Below are 20,199 nucleotides of genomic sequence, written 5' to 3' on the forward strand. Positions count from 1 at the left end.
ACCATTTCTTACCATCCATCAAAAGTAACAAAATTAAATTTGAGAATCTTCTCTCACAAGGTGCTTCTAAAGAACAAATTGTGGATTTAAACACTGATCCACTAGAAATAAAGATGGAATTAAAGAAAGGAGAACACTAAATATATGTGAATATATAATGACACCTTGATCCTAACTCAAAAGACCTTTCCTGATTTATTAAACATTCACATTTACTTTTTATTTTACATTCAGTTTGTTTGATCGTGAATTTCTCGACATTCCAGTATAGGGTTTTATTTTTAATGGTTTTAAAATGCTAAATAATAATGGGAATTTGGCAGCACAATATCACTAATTATAAAATGGCAAATTCTGCAAATGGCAGTTTGGCGCTCGCTCTCAGTGGGCAAATTAGTCAGGCACCTTCCCAACAGAAAGCTACAAAACAGTGTTGGCAGAGACTTCGGAACAGGTCGCCTGCCTTCCACACAGCCAATAAATAGGAGACAGAGCAGACTGAGAACCTGAGAAAGATTCCGAGAACATTAATCTAAGCATGGAGAAAACAAAGTTTTTATAAAAATGACATTCGCTTTAATGGTTAACAATTTATAACCAAGCATTGTATCTACATAAACTGTACACCAAGATGTATACCGAAGAGAGAATAATCACTGGGACACTTGTATATAAAGAAAATTACCTTGGCAAGTTATAGGATAGATTTTCACAGACATTAAAAATTTAATCGATTATTTAAATCGACATATTTTGACACTGCTCCCTAATACAAAGGGAGTGCAGACATACCATTGAACCAACTGAACCATTTTCCATGGAGATCCTGAGATACTGTGTGGAAATCTGTTCTGCACGTATTAAATACTCTGCAGTCTTCCTTTTCACAGCTTCTCGGCGACTAGGGCTCGGTTCACCTAAAAGTAAAGGTGGATGGATTAAGAAACAGTTTAATAGGCTGTAAGAGTTAAAACATATACCCCAAGTCTAGGAGAGGTTGAAAATTAACACAGCAGTTATAAAGTAGTAGAGTGGCTTATATACGGGATTATATGGTAGTCAGTTTTCAGATTGAAGCTAATGTCACAAATGGCACAAGTAATTACCATCTGTGGAAACAATATACTTTTTGGCCACATCACCACACGTTGGCTACAGTACTCAGATTTATTAATGCAAAACTCAAAGGTTTCATCTGTCAATCATTGCAGTAGAACTTTCTTTATGCTACACTACCTCTTTTCAATTATAGTCTCAACTGGTAGAAATATCAATTGCTTATCCTGTGTCTAAGTGTTTCTAACCATTGTCTAATGGGACTTATCAAAAGGCTACAGACATAATCTGTTCTTTTCTGTCTTGTCTAACAGTTTTATGTTTTATGATGGGCAATATCATTAATTATCCAAAATTTTTACTTTATTCATGGGATATAGGAATCACTAGCTAGGCCAGCGTTTACTGCCCATTTCTAATTGCTCAGAGGGCAGTTAAGAGTCAACCACACTGCTGTAGGGCTGGAGTCACACAAAGGCCAGCCCAGGTGAGGATGGCGGATTTCCTTCCCTAAAGGGCATTAGTGAACCAGATGGGTTTTTCCAACAATCGCCAATGAATTTGTGGTTAATGGACTCTTAATTACAGATTTTTAAAAAAAAATCAAATTCCACCATCTGTCATGGCAGGTTTCAAACCTGGGTCCCCATGACATTACCTGGGTTTCTGGATTAATTGTCGAACAATAATGCCACTAGGTCATTGTTTACCCTTGCACACAAATCAATTCACTTTTTTTTTAAAACCACAAAAGAAATGCCCCGGTGACTGTGAATTCTTTGCTAACAGTAAATCTGTACTGATTGCAAGCATATAGTAGTTGAGAGTTTTTCATAACTGGGCTCTTTGCAGGCAGGAGTGCATTTGTAGTGAGCCAAGTTTGTACAGGTAGTCCCCATTATAGATGTGAAAGACAAACTATTCACAAACAAGAAAAACCTGCATTTACATAGCAACGTTTGCAACTACTGCATGCTTCAAAGTCTTTTACAATCAATAAAGCCTTTCTTAAATTAAAAAAAGAAAGTGTAGTCACTGTCGTAATTTAGAAAACATAGCAGCCAATATACATAAAGCAAGGTCTGACAACAGCATGTGGTGATCAAATGATCAGGTTGTTCAGTACAGCTACAGCACTAGTATTTGCTCAGCAGTGTGGAACGATGGCTGTTGTCTTGTGCCAACTTAAACACTGTGGTGTCAAGGAAATATAAGCTTATTGTGGCTTTAGGTTTAATGGAAGGTTGATCATTATTGAAGATATTAATGAATTATTCCAATTCTGTTTCTGGGCGTGCCAATATCCCATATGTCAATACAAATATGGGAGATAATGTTACTAAGTGCCAGCATCTCACCTAATGAGCAAATTGGTGAGACAGATAAAGACCTAAGTCTAGACTAGAGTGCTGGTGGAAAAGCACAGCTGGTCAGGCAGCATCCGAGGAGCAGGAAAATCAATGTTTCGGGCAAAAGCCCTTCATCAGGACTGAAGGGCTTTTGCCCGAAACGTCGATTTTCCTGCTCCTTGGATGCTGCCTGACCGACTGTGCTTTTCCAGCACCACTCTAATCTAGACTCTGACTTCCAGCATTTGCAGTCCTCACTTTTGCCTAGATAAAGGCTTAATCTGAATCCTTCCAACCACGTCTCCACCCTACCATAATACCAGCACAGTTCTGTACAGTCATAAATGACCTTTTATCTGACAAATACAAACTGTTCCTCCTCTGCCTTTTTAACCCACCTGCTGTCCTGGACACAGTTGATCACAGCATCTCCCTGCATTGTTGTGCAGCTAGACAGACCGCTGTTCTATGCCAATCTTGTTCATCAGAGCCAGAGAATTACCTACAGTGGCTCTGGTCACAAGTGTGTAGTTATAATATTGTTAAACTGTTACATATTTGGCAAAACAAAAAGCTAATTTGGGTTTAAAATGGATAAGCAGTCATACAAAATGGCACCCAAAAGCCACATGACTTATCTTGCCTGCTGTGGCTGCAATCAATGTTATCATGAGAAACAAATCAGAAAAAGGTAATTAAATAATTGAAGGATTCCACCACTGTTCAATGAACCCTCAAAAGATGTGAAAATTCAAAGCTCCTGTAATGTTCAACAAGAGGCAAGAGAGACATCACAAGGAATTCTAATATAATTGATTTTGCATTATACAACAATGATTCATAAGTTTTACATTTACATGCATTTCATTTGATTTTGATAAAAACAGACCAAAAACAACTTAAAGAGAATTATCTTAAAACACTAGAAAAACATGTTGAAATTGGAACTGCTTCTTAACAGGGACACAGAAGTAGGCATCCACACAAACCAGTTAAAGGACACTGTACTGAACTAGGCTACCGAACATGTGATGCTGCAAAATTGAATCAAAAGAGCCTTGACTCATTCCCAAGACCTGTTCTGCTTTGTCTGCATGTGTTAGCAGCCTCCAACTATTCAACTGCAAATGTCATTGCAGCTTTGGAATCGGACTTCAACCAATTCACTTCAGAAAAGGAATCTTCAAACAAGCCTGGTCCACCATGACATTCGGGACTGATCTCATTTTCATGCACAACTTTTACCCTTATTTAAAGTCTTTGTATCTGCATCTTTTAGCTAATAACATTACCATCTTTATTCAAGAATCTTTCATTAACAGTTGTACAATAAATGAACATTTTGTTTGATTTAAATCATAAAGCTAGATCACTAGTTTATTTTTGAATAGAACAATTGACAATTAAGAGGTAGCTACATACAAGTTCATTCAAGTTAGTCGTTCACACTCTGCGTAATTATTTCTGTTGCCCCCAAAGACCTATCCTCGGCTCCCCTATTTCTCATCTGTTGCTGTCTGCCTGAGGCCCAGTCAGATCTTTCACAACCCTGCTGTCATATTTGACCTAAGAGAAGCTTCCAAACATAGGCAAAGGTGAGGACTGCAGATGCTGGAAACCAGAGTTTAGATCAGTGTGGTGCTGGAAAAGCACAGCAGGCCAGGCAGCATCCGAGGAGCAGGAAAGTCCACATTTCGAAGAGCTTTTGCCCGAAATGTCGATTTTCCTACTCCTCGGATGCTGCCTGGCCTGCTGTGCTTTTCCAGCACCACTCTGATCTAAACTTTCAAACATGCCCACCCCAACAGCAAAATCACCTACCAATGTAGCATGGAACATTAATAACAACAAATATGAAGAGAGTCATTTAGACCCTCAGGCCTGCCTATCATTCAACAAGATTGCAGCTGAGATGTTAGATTTCAACTCCTCTTTCATCATTCCTTATAGCCCTCAACTCCTTTATAGCTCAAAAATCCACCTCACCTTTAAATACTTTATAATCTAGCCTTCACAACTCCCTGGGCTAGAGAATTCCAGACATTCATTACTATCTAAAGGGAAGAAACTCCTTCACACCTCAGTTTTAAATGACCATCCCCTTATTCTGTAATCATTGCCAGCAGCATCCCAGAAGGGCATTGCTCGTCACTGGTCACTCGGGTGTTTCCTGATGGTGGGAACTCCTGTTGTCTTTCACTCTGTCTCACATCTGCACACACATGGGGGCTGGGGGGCGGAAATATAAACACTACCGCTGTTAGCCACCGTGCCACCTCTCTTTACCCCCACACTACAGCTGTTAGGTGGTAGTGGGGTAAAGAGAGGTGGCATGGTGGCTCAGTGGTTAGCACTGCTGCCTCACAGCACCCGGGTCCCAGGTTCGATTCTAGCCTTGGGCGACTGTCTGTGTGGAGTTTGCACATTCTCCCCGTGTCTGCCTGGGTTTCCTCCCACAATCCAAAGATGTGCAGGTCAGGTGAATTGGCCAGGCTAAAGTGCCTGCAGCGTTCAGTGCATCAGTCAGAGGGAAATGGGTCTGGGTGGGTTACTCTTCAGAGGATCGGTGTGGCCTTGTTGGGCCGAAGGGCCTGTTTCCACACTGTAGGGAATCTAAAACAAAAACCAGGAGATTTAGAATCCCCTGAAAAAAATTATAGGCAGCATCCTATAAACACCCTTGGTAAAGGCAATTCAGCAACACAGACATGATTCACACATGTGGTCTCTCTCCAGTCCAGTAGGAAGAAAACCAAAATAAATAATTTTAGAATAGTTTCCCTACAGTGTGAAAACAGGCCCATCGGCCCAACAAGTCCACACCGACCCTTTGAAGAGTAACCCACCAAGACCCATCTTCCTCTGACTAACGAACCCAACACTACAGGCAGTTTAGCAATTCACCTGACCTGCGCGTCTTTGGACTGTGGGAGGAAACTGAAGCAGCTGGAGGAAACCCACGCAGACACGGGAAGAATGTGCAAACTCCACACAGACAGTCACCCAAGGCTGGAACTGAACCTGGGTCCCTGGAGCTGTGAGGCAGCAGTGCTAACCACCTCGCCACGAGGCCGCCCTCTACACATTTGATTTTTTTTTTTAAGCGAAGCCTCTTAAAGACTTCACTGTAGCAGCAAAGAACTCAGGATTTCAGCTCCAGCCAGAAAAAAACAATTCAACTAATTGAAAGCAAAACCAAAATTCTTTGTGGGTCAGTGTGAACCTATCCCATCCACTCATGACTCCTTTTGTCCACAGAAAAAACAAAAACACCCAGGGAGTACTCAAAGCTGTTTACCACCTGCCTGTCTGAAAGAGACGTTTTGGTAGCACTGTGACGACACCCCCTGCAAAAGAAACACATCTCTTAAAGGCACAGTATTATCACACCTCATTGCCTTACCCTCAAACCCCACAATCCTGAGACATGTACATTATCTAAGTTAGGTGTATTAGCCATACCAATTGCCCATAGTATCCAGGGATGTGCAAACTAGGTGAGCTAACGATGGTAAAGGTGGGGTTATAGGGATGGTGTGGGATGTTCTTCGGAGAGTCAGTACACAGTCAATGGGCCAAAAGGCCTCTATCTGCACTGTAAGGATTTGAAGTCTGGCCTGATTCCAGATTTTACTTGCTTCACCACTGAAGACTGGGTCTTAACACAATAAGAAATAGGCCATGCAGCCTCCTGAGCCTGCTCCCCCATTCAGTTGGATCACGGCTGATCCAACATTCCTTATGCTCGCTTTCTGTATTTTCCCATAACCCTCAATTTCCCTAGGATCATGAATCTATCTATCTTGGCCTCAAATATACACAAGGACACTCAAACCTCAGAAGAACTTTTTCCTCATCTCAGTCTTAAATTGGCTCATTATTATGCCCTCCGGTCCTATACTCTCCTATGAGGAGGAACATCCTCTCAGCACTTACAACTCTTGAGGAGCTTGACTGGGTATGTTTTAATGAGGTCACATTTCATTCTTCTGCATTCCATTTCATCCCAACTTGTTTAGGTTTTGATCATAAGACAATCCATCCATATCCACCTGAGTGAAACATCTCTGAACTGTCTCCAATGAAATTACATCTTTCCTTAAATAAGGGGACCAAAACTGTTCACAGTACTCCACACATGGTCTCACAAGCACCTTGTACAGTTGCAGTAAGGCTTCCCTTCACTTGTACTCCAACCGTCTTGAAATAAGGGCCGGCATTCTATTAGCCTTCCTGATTACCAGCTGCACCTGTGTACTAACTTGAAGTTTCATGTACAAGTGTCCCCAGGTCCCTTTGCATTGTAGCTTTCTGCAGTTTTTCTCCATTTCTGTGCATTTGTTCTCCCTTTCAAAATAAACAACTTCATATTTTCCCACACTACATTTCAATTGCCAACGTTTCGCTTGACCTATCAATGTCTCTCTGTAAACAGTTTGTAGCCCTCTTACAACCTGCATTTCCACCTGTTTTTGTATCATCTGTAAATGTGCCTGCAGGTACATTCACATTCTTCCATCAATACATTATATATTGTAAACAAATTGTGGTTCCTTTGGATCCCTGTGGGCCCATTAGTCACAGGTCACCAACCTGAAAAAGAATCCCTTAGCCCCTCTCACTAGCCAATTCTCTATCCATGCCAATAACCCATCGCCAACACAATGGGCTCTTATTTTATGACTTAACATTTACTAACATACTTTGTCCAACCCATTCTACACACAAATACAACACACTTACTGGTTGCCCTCTACCCACTCTGGTTGAGATTTCCTTGAAAAACTCTAATAAATTAGTCAGACATTATTTCCCTTTCATGAAGCCTTGCTGACTAGTCACATTCATTTCCCAATCCTCTGGTACTTCTCCAAGAATCCAACGAATTTTTTTCCTTTCGACTCCAAGCTCTAGAATTCCCTCCCTAAACCATACCAACTCTCTAACTCTGTCTCTTTTTCAGGCACCCCTTAAAATTTGCCCCAGTGGCAAGTTTTCACTCTTCTGCTCCAATAACTCCCAATGACACTCTGTTTGATGATGGAGCAGTTGTGTGGCAATGGGATGGTATGTTCCATTTAAAAAGATGCCAAGTTGCTACTGTTGTGTTACCAAAAACTACATTGGGCTTACACTGATTCCATTAGAACGGTTGCTCAGGTGGATGCGAAACACTAAGCATTCCTGTTTGGCCAAATAGGTTGTTTCAACTTGTCTGTACTATATTAAAGAAAACCACATTTGTGAAAACTTGTCACATTATAAATTGCTCTGTTCATATTTACAAAGAAAACTTGATGTGGTGTAATCGCTGATTGGGGCAAGTAATAAACTTATGCTTATCCAGCAACACCCACATCATGGGAACAAATAAAACAAAAAAAAACTCAGTGGGAACAGGGGATATAGACATATTCACAGGTTTCTCACAGAGGCAGATTTATTACTGAACCAATTTAATTATTGAAAATACTCTATCTATGGCAAATATCAATAGATATGATATCATGTAAGTAACATTTAACACCATATAAACACATTCCAATAATAGCAAAGTATACGGCACTGACATAAAAATGGATACAATTTTGATTAAGCTTCAGTTGTCATATTGCACAAACAGAAACCAGGTGGTGAGCTGAAAAGTGAAAATTGTTGCCTAACCCACCACAACAGAACATAAAAATTAGGAGCAGCAGTAGGGTCATTTGGACCCTCAAGCCTGCCCTGCCCAGACATTTTCTTCTTTACTCATGAGTGTCACTGGCTGGTCAGTGTTTATTGCTTTTATCCAGTGTTTATTGCTTGTGCCTGGTTGTCCTTGAGGTGGTGGTGGTCAGCTGCCTTCTTGAATCACTGCAGTCCATATGCTGTGGGTTGACCCACAATGCCATTACGGCGGGAATTCTAGGATTTTGACCCAGCGACAGTGAAAGAACACCAATAAATTTCCAAATCAAGATTGAGTGTGGCTTGGACGGTGGTGGTGGTGGTGGTGGTGTTCCCATGGATCTGCAGTCAGTGTCCTCCTAAATGAAAATGACTGAGAATTTGGAAGGTGCTGTCTAAGAATCTTTGGTGAATTTCTGCAGTGCATCTTGTAGATAGTACATATTGCGACTACTGAGTGTCAGTGGCATTGGAAGCAGATGCTGCGCCTATCAAGAGGGTTGCCTTGCCCTGGATGCGGTCAAGCTTCTTGAGAGTTGTTGGCGAGTTACCTCCGTTCAGGCAAGTGGGGAGTATTCCATCATATGCCTGACTTGTGCCTTGTAGATGACGGACAGGCTTTGGGGATTCAGAAGGAGAGTTGCTCACCACAGTTCACTTAGCCTCTAACCTGTATATATGGCAAGCCCAGTTGAGGTTCTAGTCAACAGTAACCCCAGATTGTTGATAGGGGGCTTCAGTGATGGTAATACCATTGAACGTCAAGGGGTAGTGGCTAAACTGATTCTTAGTGGCGATGATCATTATACAGCATGTGTGTGAAGGGAATGCTACTAGCCACTTGTTAATCCAAGCCTGAATATTGTCCAGAACTTGTTGCGTTCGAATATGGGTTGCTTCAGTATCTGATGAGTCACAAATGGTGCTGGACTTAGTGCAATCATCAGCAAACATCCCCACTTATATAGAGCGTGACAATGCTGCTCCTTTAACAAGGATATGCTGTCCTTGGTTTTTTATCCAGAGGGTTCATAAAGCACAGAGACTCCAGGAGGTATAAGTTTGAAGGGTTTTAGAGTCAGTCTGATTATAGCTAACAGATACTGCCTCAGGCAAACAGCTTGTAAGTTTAAAAAAAAACACTTGTACAATTAGAGGGGAGTGGCCAGTTTCCCCTAGCTCAGATTTTCTCTGGTTTGGTTTTAGCAGGTAGTCTGTTGTGAAGCGGCTGAACCCAAAGAAGCAGGTCTATGCTGATCCTCCCTCTCTCTGACATCTCTCCTGTAAGAACTTGTTTTGAATGTTTATGGTACTTGTTACAAGTATTTGGAACAGCATCATTAAGTTTGGATAATCTGTTGGATTTTCAATAGTTTAAGTCAGTCTACATTCTATTCTCCTTTTGTTTCATTCTGTAATCTTGCAAATAAATTCTGTTTTGTTTAAAACTAAGTGGCTGGGACAGCTGCATCCCTCCTGGAATAACCACTTACACCTGCTTAAAACAACTGGCAAAGTTAGGGTCCGGGCTACTTTATTGAAATGTTTTGAGGGGGTTGGTCTGGTCCATAGAGTCATAGAGCACAGAAACAGACAGTTTGGTCCATCTCATCCAAGCCAATCAAATATCACAATCTGAGAGTCCCATTTGCCAAAACATGACCCATTTCCCTCTAAGCCCTTCCTATTCATACAACCATCCAGAGTGCCTTTTCAATGCTCTAATTGTATGAGCCTCCACCACTTCCTCTAAGTAAGTAATCTAATCTAATCTAATCTAATCCCTTGCAGATTCCTTATGCCCTCAGGATAACATGCTCTCAAACTTACAAATGGGTGGCATGGTGGCTCAGTGGTTAGCACTGTTGCCTCACAACACCAGGGACCTGAGTTCGATTCCCAGCTCAGGCAACTGGTCTCAATAATTTGTTTTCAATCCTATCTACAATCCTTCACTTTGGAACCAGATAGGCAACACAGCCTTCAGGATTCTTGGCTGCTGAGAACAGAAACCTATTCCCCCTAACTTTGCTGTCGTCTGGATTCAGGACAGTCTCCTTGGGTATTTCAGAGCAGATCTCTCTTTGGGTGAAGAACTAAAGAGAAAGAACTTCCAATGATTTTCAAAACTCCCAATAGTTGAAGTGCATTTAAATTTCCATTTTAACCAATGAAACTTATATAAAGCAGGAAAGAGAGAAAGGAGGCAACCCTTCCTTCTTTAAATGCTCCTCCAGGGAAATGCCAAAAATCTTTATCCAACATAAGGGCATCATGAATCTCCAATTTCCTTTCTCCTGCACAGTGGCCAGTAGCCAAAAGAAAGTCAACTCCCAACAGGAGATTTAGTTATTCATTAAGACCAATTTCATAACTGCTGTTTTTTAAGTGGAGGGATGAGTTAAAACAGAATATTCTATTTTAAGATTAAGAATTAAACTCTATATGTTGTCATATAGATGATTTAACTAAACTATTACATATTAGATATTTTTTTCTACAATATCTCCAAATTAGAACACTTCGTAGAATGACAGTATTTCTTGGAATAAGGCTATTTCCATGCATTTCTGCACCACCATTCTGTATTCCTACGCACAAAGTATTCAGCTCAAGGAATAACAAAAAGAAGAATGCAAGTTGATACCTACACTAACAGTGATATGAATCATTCAACATTTATCAAATTATGATTATCAGAGGGTCAGTGTGGACTTGTTGGGCCAAATGGCCGGTTTCCACACTGTTGGGATTCTATGAAGAATAAAGGAGATAAAATATCAACAGGCCATTACACCAACTTTAGAAACCTCAACTCGTGCTCACCTTTTAATGATGTTACTGATGGGTGATGTCAGCAGCTTAGGTATAGTCTAGCAGCTAGTGATAAATTCAAAGCAGGTATATTGCATAAAATTCATTCTACATGTTTTTAACCCCTCTGCTACATGCTTGCAGGAATTGCTCCTGCTCTTGGACATACTTAATCTGAAATTCACCTGCTCGTATTTCTAACAATGTCACAATGATAGTGACATCACACTGGGTGGAGCTATTCAGATGACGGTATAAATGAAGCATTATTCATCTAATGAAGGGTTTCTATGTATAAACTAGAGCTTGAATTTTCAATTCCAAAATCAGGAAAGCGTTCTGCTTCTCAAACCCAATTGAGGATACAGTGCCTCAGACAGGCACATTTTCATTATGGAATAGGTATTAAATTGAGTCAGGACCGCCACTCTCAGAAAGAATGCAGAGACAATAATTAGAGCTGCCAACAGGCTATGAGTAGCACTCGTCTCTGATCTGAGGCTTCACTACTCTTGGAGTAACAATATAAGAAAAAAAGCCCTCATATCTATACCACTGCCCTATTTCTGACCAAATACTCCTCATGTCACCTAATCCTACCCCCATAGTCCCTCGTGCCCTCTTTGCTAATATATGCTCCTCCATCAACTCTGATAGTCCCTACTGTCAACTCATCACCGAGTTCCCACAAATGATTGATCTTACATCCTTTATAACAACTCACCTCAGAATCAATCTCAGGATCCACGTCATGTGAATTAAAGTTCTTAAATATCTGGATGTAACTCTGCTCAGAGGCGGATGGTTTGTTTTCACATTTTGTCACCATACTAGGTAACATCATCAATGAACCCCTGGTGAAGCACTGGTGTTATGACCTGCTTTCTATTTGTGTTTAAGTTTCCTTGGGTTTGTGATGCCATTTCCTGTGGTGATGTCATTTCCTGTTCTTTTTCTCAGCGGGTGGTAAATGGGGTCCAGCTCAGTGAACAAACTTACATCCAGAACCTCAACCTGAGTTACAAATCTTCTCAAAATTCTTAAGTATCTATGAAGAATTCACTATTTTAAAGTTCATTGCATAAAATAAAGCATTTATTACACAGTTAACATACTTCAGCTACTTAATTCTTTATGAAAAGAAGCACGTGTTCATAGCTCCACCTCAAAAACTCCATAACACTTAGCCATCAATCAAACTTTGAACTGATATGCATCACACTGTGATAATGGTAGATTGTGAAATTAGCAATACAGCACAAATTAAAAAATGATATCCATAGGCTAACATCAACAGATAGAGTGAAATAGCAAACAAATTTTTTAAACACTGCAAGCAACTTTTTCAAAAAATTAATGCTTGGAAATTTGAGTGCTTTAACTGTTTACTTAACAGCTTGACCATTTCAATGCCATTATCCACATTTTAATGCACATGCATGCCTACTTCTAACAATTCCAAATGGTACCCTACCTCTTCAAATAATTGCAGCATTTTTAGATAGTGACCTGTAAGGTCTGTAAATTCTGATTTGTAAATTTCATTGTTGAAATTTGGATCTGTTTAAAGGCAGCTGCAATTTAATTTGTATCCACCTTCATAAAATGCAGATGCACAAACTACAGCCCATCTCCACTTTCCCCTGGTGAAAACAATGGGCTCAGAGGTCAAGGATGTTACTTCAACAATCAGGACTCAAATGCATTTTGACTAAGCCAGAAATATACTGTTGTTAAGAATATTCAGGACTTTTGCATCAGACGATAGGCTAAATTTGGTTTGCACACAAATAATTTTTAAGCTGGTCTACAAAATTTATAATTCCATTCTAAAACACAAAATAAATAATCAATTAATGAACTTAATTAAAAAGTATTCATTATAAACCATTTGGAACTATTATATAGATAGGAAGGAATACCCTTTACTAAGCTGATTGAAAAGTTCTGATAAACTGTAATAAAGGGTACACTGGTTTATCATTTGGATTTTTGGTAGACATCAGATGAATATATTAAGGATATAAATAAGTCATCCAAGATGCAAGCCATTATGAAACAGTGCATACATTATGTTGTAAGGGCACTTATGCTAAATCGGTGAAACAAAAAATGCCACTAATATGGTGATAAGAAGGCACATTCATGCATATTAAGAAGCTCAGAGATTGATTGCTTTATTTGTAAAATAAAATCTAAAAGTGCAGATATTATATCATTCTTAAAGCAGAAAACACACACCTGGAGAGCAAAACCTGCCCCTGCAGATCTGGCCAGCTATTAGAAGAATAACAATCTGAATCACAGTTCCACAGGAAAGCAATAGCTGATTGCAAGATGGGGATCAGCACACGGTGACCAATATTAGCTAGAGACTGCAGAATCAAACATGTGCAAGCTGATGATTATATAAATTACAAAACAATGAAAAGAGATCTGAATATTTTGGTGCATTCAAGTCTGGAGACAATCATCAATTGGTATCTTGCCGGAGATCAAAACAACAGTAAGTCGTATGATAACATCTTATAATGACATAGCTGGATACAGTTTATCCCACAATGACCCCTTTATTTCCCATATGATGCCAGTTATTTGTCAGTTTTCCTTTTAGAAAATCAAACTGACATTTGTGACCCATAAAAATCAGAACACGAACACGGATACAAGGGGAAGAATGCTTCATGTGGGTTAGCAAATTCAGGAATGGCAAAGATGCAGAATGTGAGACTTTACTGTAATGCATTGCAATAATAATATTCTGTATTGTTACCTAGAATCCTGTGGATTTGAGAATCTGAAGGTAGAATAAAGGGCATTCTGAATTTTCCACTTTTGACCATTCCCAGACTCACTGCCTGGGGACAGCTCTCCTCTCCAATCAGTGAATCAGGAAGTTATTGAAATTTGTTTCCTCTTATAAATTTCCGGGGTGATTGAAAGTGAAATTTTTGCAACCCCAAATAACCACTGTAGCAAACAATAACAAACAAATGAATAAACGACAAAACAAACACCAACTGCTCCAAATAGATAAAGGTTATTGTACAGAGCTACAGAGAGGCAGAATCTCGGAGAGAACGGGATTCAGCACAAACAGCCAGAAGTACAAAAATCAGAGGTTAATTTTGATTTCAACATTGCATCTAATTTAAAATATTCAATCTGAATTTAAGAATAACTAATTTTGACTGCAGAAAACACTTAATATACAAGTTTGCTGCCACTTGCCATAATTAAAGATTCAAAACCAGAATTTCAATGCACTTTAAAGTGCTGGAAGAAAAAAAAACTTAACAGCAAGGTATTTTTAAGAAAACGGATTATTATACATCCAAACAAATCCACCTGGAAAGAAATCATATATTGCAGCCTATTCCCACAGCAAAATGTCAGAAGTTGCTTCTTTATATGCTGTGGTGATAACTTCATCATCCAATATATTTGATGCAACAATGGGTGAGTGCTGCAGCTTAAATTACAAAGATTATGACGCACTTCAATCCCTTTGTAACTAATTATTTTCATCGATAATAGGTGGTCGTGAAGTTTCAGTTTTTGGAAAAAATCAAACAGTTGCAGAACGTGATGTCACAACACTAGTAAAAACTAAGAAATTCAGTGGTTATTCAAAAAATGTTTAAATTATTCAGCTACCTTGGTCAATGGATTTTATTCAGGTTTCCTCTCCCACAGTTGAGATTTTTTTTGGGAGTTGACTGATGGTCTAAGATTTCAGTTAGCTTTGCAGATTTTGTAGGTTGACGTGACGCTCATTACAGAGGCAGGCTATTAGTAGCAGGTTGTGCAGAACAGACAACAGATTTTTCCAAGCACATCAACCACAAAACATGACCAGTAACAAGATAGTTATCTTTGCTTCAGCAGTCACTTTTACTTGTTTGAATTCTGCAAACAAAGCTCAGGCTGTTCTGTGGTTCAGAAACACAAAACATACTTGACTTGCTGATTATGGACTCTTTACTGCCATCTACAGGGATATGTGACTCAATGCATGCATCTCCAAACAACTGGGATAGAGAGCAAAAAGCAATATTGTTTGGAAGAATATCATGGTTTTCAATTAATTTCTGGTGGTTAAGATTTAATGTTCAGTATATTATTCTGTTGCTTTAGCATTATCAATTTTCAGTATTTGCCATTACAACAGGAAAACAGGGAGGGTCCCAGAGAGCTGGAAAACTGCTGTTGCTGCCCTCTTGTTTAAAAAGGGAGTAACAGAAAAGACAGAAAATTCCAAACGGATTAGCCTGACCTCAGTCAATGGCAAGATTTTGGAGTCCATTGTGAGGGATAAGATTTCTGAATATTTGGAAGTGTATGGTAAAATAGGGCAAAGTCACCATGGTTTCATCAAGGGGAGGTCATGCCTGACAAATCTGTGACCATTCTTTGAGGAGTCATCGAGCAGGTTAGATCAAGGAGAGCCAATGGGTGTTAGGAGAGCAGGCAAAAAAGTAACAACAAAATACAGTGGAAACTCCAAAGAAAATCACAACTGTGGGAGAGGAAGCCTGAATAAAATCCAGTGACCAATTTAAACTTTTTTTTTAAAAAAAACCACGGAAATTCTTAGTTTTTAATGGTGTTGTGACATCACGTTCCGCAACGCAGTTCAATTTCTTCAAAAAAAACTGAAACTTCACTTTGGTAAGAAGGCGAGAGGCACAGACTGTTTTCTAAACGGGGAGAAAATTCAGAAATCTGGAGTACAAAGGAATCTAGTCCAGGATTCTCTGAAGGTAAACTTGCAGATTGAGTCAGTAATTAGGAAGGCAAATACTATGTTACTATTCATCTTGAAAGGACTAGAATATAAAAGCAGGGATGCATTTCTGAGGCTTTATAAGGCTCAGGCCATATTTAGAACATTGACCCTGGAGCAGGTCAAGAGGAGGTTCAAGAAAATGATCCCAGGAATGAAAGGCTTAACAATAGGGAGGAACATTTGAGGAGTCTGGGACTATACGCAGAGTTTAGAAGGAGGTGGGGGGATCTGATTGAAACTCACCGAATACCGAATGGTAGAGTGGATGTTGGGAAGATGTTTCCACTGGCAGGAGAGACGAGGACCCAATGGCACAGCCTTAGAGTAAAGGGAACGCCCATTAGAATGGAGATAAGGAGAAACTTCTTTAGCTGGAGTGGTGAATCTGTGGAATTCATTACCACCGCAGGCTGTGGAGGCCAGGTTATTGCGTATATTTAAATCAGAGATGGATAAGTTCTTGGTTGCCATGGGGAATCCAAGATTGCAGGGAGAAAGTGGGAAAATGGGGTTGAAACATGTTCGAATGGCGGAGCAGACTCGATGAGCCAGTGGCCTAATTTCTGCTTTTATGGAAAACATAATGAATTGAATCTAGAAACATGGACAAAAGGGACACAACTAAAACAACCTCAAATCCTCACCTTATTTCATTAACACATGTACTGCATCATTTATTCCAGAAGACTTCACAAAGGGAATAAGACCCTGAACTGTTGGCAGTTTAGTCTCTGCAAAGAAACCAGTAAGAGAGGCAATTAAAACAGAAGAAATGGGACTAGTTTAGTTTGGAAATATGGCCAAAGGATCTGTTTCCATGCTGTATATGACTGTCACTGTTCAGTGACTGCTGCTGGAAACAAAAGATATCAGAGAGAAAAACAAAAAGGAAAAAAAAAAGATTTCACCACTGCAATCTACTTTGCCACATAATCAAAGAATCTTTTTCCAATATGCTCTCTTTCCTAGCTTTTAGGATTCACCATTTATCTCCAGAAAGATGCCAGGTACTTATCTTTCTGAATTTTAATCTGATCTAGTGGCTGACATCAAGGAAATCCACTAAAACCCAACAAGTTCTTATTTACATACGTAGGGTCTTAATGAAATAATCAAGATCAACTGCAATCTTCAGTAATGGCCTGGATGAAGCATCTTTCATAATTTTCCTCACCAGTTCAGAGAACACCCAAGCAGGTAGATTTATTAACTGTCCCCACAGACCAATAAATGGTAGAGTTGCTCCTGCAGGAACCCAGATGGAAACCACAAGTTTCCTCTGCTCAAAGTCCAGTTCATCCTTTATAATACGGCCCTCAAATTCAACCTCAGCGATTGCTATCAAGGCTATCACAAGGTTATTTACTAGAAGTTCTTGTTAATTCTGCTGACAGGAAATGTGTTGTTAATAACACTAACAAGCTACTGGAACACCATTTAAAAGGGGAATATTACCACCCCTAGGGTTGTAATAATCAGATGAAAATGTAAGCCTTTCCAAGGATGAATAACTCTTCTTGCTGGATTATAATCCAGCAGAGGAGAAAGTGAAGACTGCAGATGCTGGAGATCAGAGTCGAAGAGTGTGGTGCTGGAAAAGCACAGCCAGTCAGGCATGATCAGAGGAGCAGGAGAGTCGACATTTCGAGCATAAGCTCTTCATCAGGAATGAGGGGGAGGCCCAAGGGGCTGAGAGATAAATGGGAAGGGTGTGAGTCGGGGGGCGGGGGGAGAGGGGTGGTAGCTGGGAATGCGATAGGTAGATGAAGGTGGGGGTGAAGGGGATAGATCGGAGAGGAGGGTGGAGCAGATAAGTGGGAAGGAAGATGGACAGGTAGGACAATTCAAGTGGGCAGTGCCAAGTTGGAAGGTTGGATCTGGGATAAGGTGGAGGGAGGGGAAATGAGGAAACTAGTGAAATCCACATTACACCCCAATGGTTGGAGGGTGCAGCAGAACGATAAAAATGATAGCCAGTCTCGTCAAATTTAACTGGTTGAGAATTTGTGCTTAACCTCTATATGAAGAAGACTTCAGTTTATTGAGCCCAGGTAGAAATCTAATTTATTTTGGAGAGCACTGAAAGCATTCTCAACATTAGCCAACTATTCTACAGTCATGTAGCTCAAGTCTTAAAAGGAGTAACATTTTCCAAAAACATTGGCAAACTCCCAAGTACAAATTCACACTGAACAAATTGTTCACTTTTTTTTAAACAAGGCCTCAAAGATGCATTTCTTTGTCTGGAAAGAATGGATACAACTAGAAGCCGTTTATACCAAAACATAAAATGAAAAGAAATGACAAGGCAAAGTATTTAGACACAACATCCAAATAAATGAGGAACACATTGGCCTGGATTTTAAGTTAACTGACTGCTTTGGAAGTAGGGCTGGAGGGAGAAGCTGCCCATTCTGTAAACTCATAAAAGTTGCTGGAATGTGGGAAGTTGAGATTCCCCCAGGAACTGGGTCCCTGCCGAGCAATCAGCTAGCTTGATTAGTGCGTGCTTGGTTAAATAAGGAGCAGGCAATAGAACGGGTGTGCCTGTGTGCTTAGGGAGAGCGTGATGGGGGAATGGGGAAGTGTGTGTGTGTGTGTGTGTGTGTGTGTTTGAGAGGGTATGGGGTGGTCGTGTTTGGAGAGGTGTGAGGAGGGGTGCAGTGAGGGTGTGGGGACTGGGGGTTTGAATTTGGTGGTTTGGGGGAAGAGGGGTGTTTCACAAAACACCATTGTGCTGACTCATGCCAGTGGAAAATCACTGACCAAAGGAGCGTTAGCAATTCCACTCCGGGTTCAGTAGCATGCAGATTTTGTGGGAAAGTAAAAACAACTACTGAAGCACTGAGTAAAGAACACAAAAAAAACCTAAAACTTTCTAGTCAAATGTTATTTTACAGAATATTGTACATACCAAGTAACATTGTTAAACTGGAATAGAGACCCAAATAACACCAAAATATATAATACTTGAGAAAATGGACAGATTCTGAGCAACACGCACCCATTTATTCACTTCATTTTACTGCATTCTACTTTTGTTTTAAAATCAACTGTAAAAAGAAAATAAAGCTTGCAAGTGCAAATAAAACAGATCTTCACAGTAATATTCTATCTTCTTGCACATCTTGTTCTTTACACTGTCAATGGCCATTGTGCCTCAAGTCTTCTGGATTTCTAGCCTAACTCCACCGTTTACTGGCCTGCATTAAAATCCACCAATTTGCCAACTTGTTGGTCTTAATTGTCCTAATTCTCTGCTTTGCTGCAGCAACCACTTTATTGATGTCTGATGTTTTTGCGATGAGAAAGGAGCTATTGAAATGAATGATGTTGTTGTTTCATACCAACATAGGCATTACTGAAGCAATTGCCTTAAAAAAATGCCTACTAGAAGCCATAGGTAGAAAATTGTCTTAAGAAAATAGTGCTTTTATGGTCTTCCAAATATTAAAAAGCAGTTAAAACAAATAGCTTACAGAATGGCACACTTGAACTTTAGAATGTACAAGAGAACAGATTACAGGAGTAAATGACACAATATCAGTTATTTGCATACAGGTGCCTTGTTCAGCTCATCACATTCTAGGGGAACAGGTTTCCGTAAGAAAATTAGCAGGGTTAAGCATCTTAATATATTCAAATTAAGTTACCGTGGTGCAAATTAAGGTTTGGCTATACTAAAATTTACAGATTCATAGGCAAGCATGGCTTGTGGATAATGTATGTTTGCACATATGGTGGTGCAAAGACATAACCATCAAAAAAAAATCCAGATTCAATTCCCAGTTTGTGCTGATTTGGTGATCTTGGCCAGAAAGGTCATTCAGAGCACTACACCAGTCCTTTAGCACCTTTGGGCTCCCTTAAGAAAAAGACTATCAGCTTAGATTCCTATTCCAAATTGCCTTTCAGTGACTACTACTGAAAAGCACGGTGCATACTCAACAAGAGCAGGTCAGACCGTGTCACTGATTATCTTAATAGTCAAATAACTTCAATTCTAGAGAGATACCAGAGGACTGGAAAACGGCTAAGGTGACAGCCCTATTCAAAATGTGAGGTGAAGAACGGGTAACTGTAGGCCGATTAGCCCAATTATAGTTATATGAATGACTTGGAGGAAGGAAGCTCGTGTACTGTAGGCAAATTTGCAAATGACGAAAATAGGTACAAAGTTAAGTTGTGAGAGGGATACACACAGTTTACAGAGAGATATCCATAAGTTAAGAAATAGGCAAGAAATTAGCAAATGAAGTTTAACATGGAAAAAAGTGAAGTTCCTTCTGGAAGGGTTAGCAAAAGAACAGATATTACTTAAATGGAGAAAAACTACACAAAAGGGACTTGGGGATACTTATGCACAAAACACAGTGCTGCTGCAATTGTGTGCTAGCTATCAGGAAGGCTAATGGAATGATGGCCCTCATTTCAAGAGTATTGGAGTATAAGAGTAGGGAAATCTTACTGTAACTGTACAAAGTGCTGTCAAGACTACAAGTAGATTACTGTGGACAGTTT

The 20,199-nt window shown here is 39.9% G+C and overlaps 1 protein-coding gene across 2 annotated transcripts in view; it reads right to left on the minus strand.

Moving 5' to 3' along the window:
- The window catches only part of rps6kc1 (ribosomal protein S6 kinase B1), a 169,113-nt gene that overhangs the window by 67,097 nt on the left and 81,817 nt on the right, over positions 1–20,199 (minus strand). For both annotated transcript variants that reach the window (XM_043695845.2, XM_043695846.2), the window contains one exon: positions 793–917. In XM_043695845.2, the coding sequence (XP_043551780.2) occupies positions 793–917 (125 nt within the window). The remainder of the gene's footprint in view (positions 1–792; positions 918–20,199) is intronic.

This window comes from Chiloscyllium plagiosum, unplaced genomic scaffold (genome assembly GCF_037043375.1).
Source record: "Chiloscyllium plagiosum isolate Xiang-an unplaced genomic scaffold, Cpla_swu_hap1 HiC_scaffold_10, whole genome shotgun sequence".
In the NCBI taxonomy this organism is placed as follows: domain Eukaryota; kingdom Metazoa; phylum Chordata; class Chondrichthyes; order Orectolobiformes; family Hemiscylliidae; genus Chiloscyllium; species Chiloscyllium plagiosum.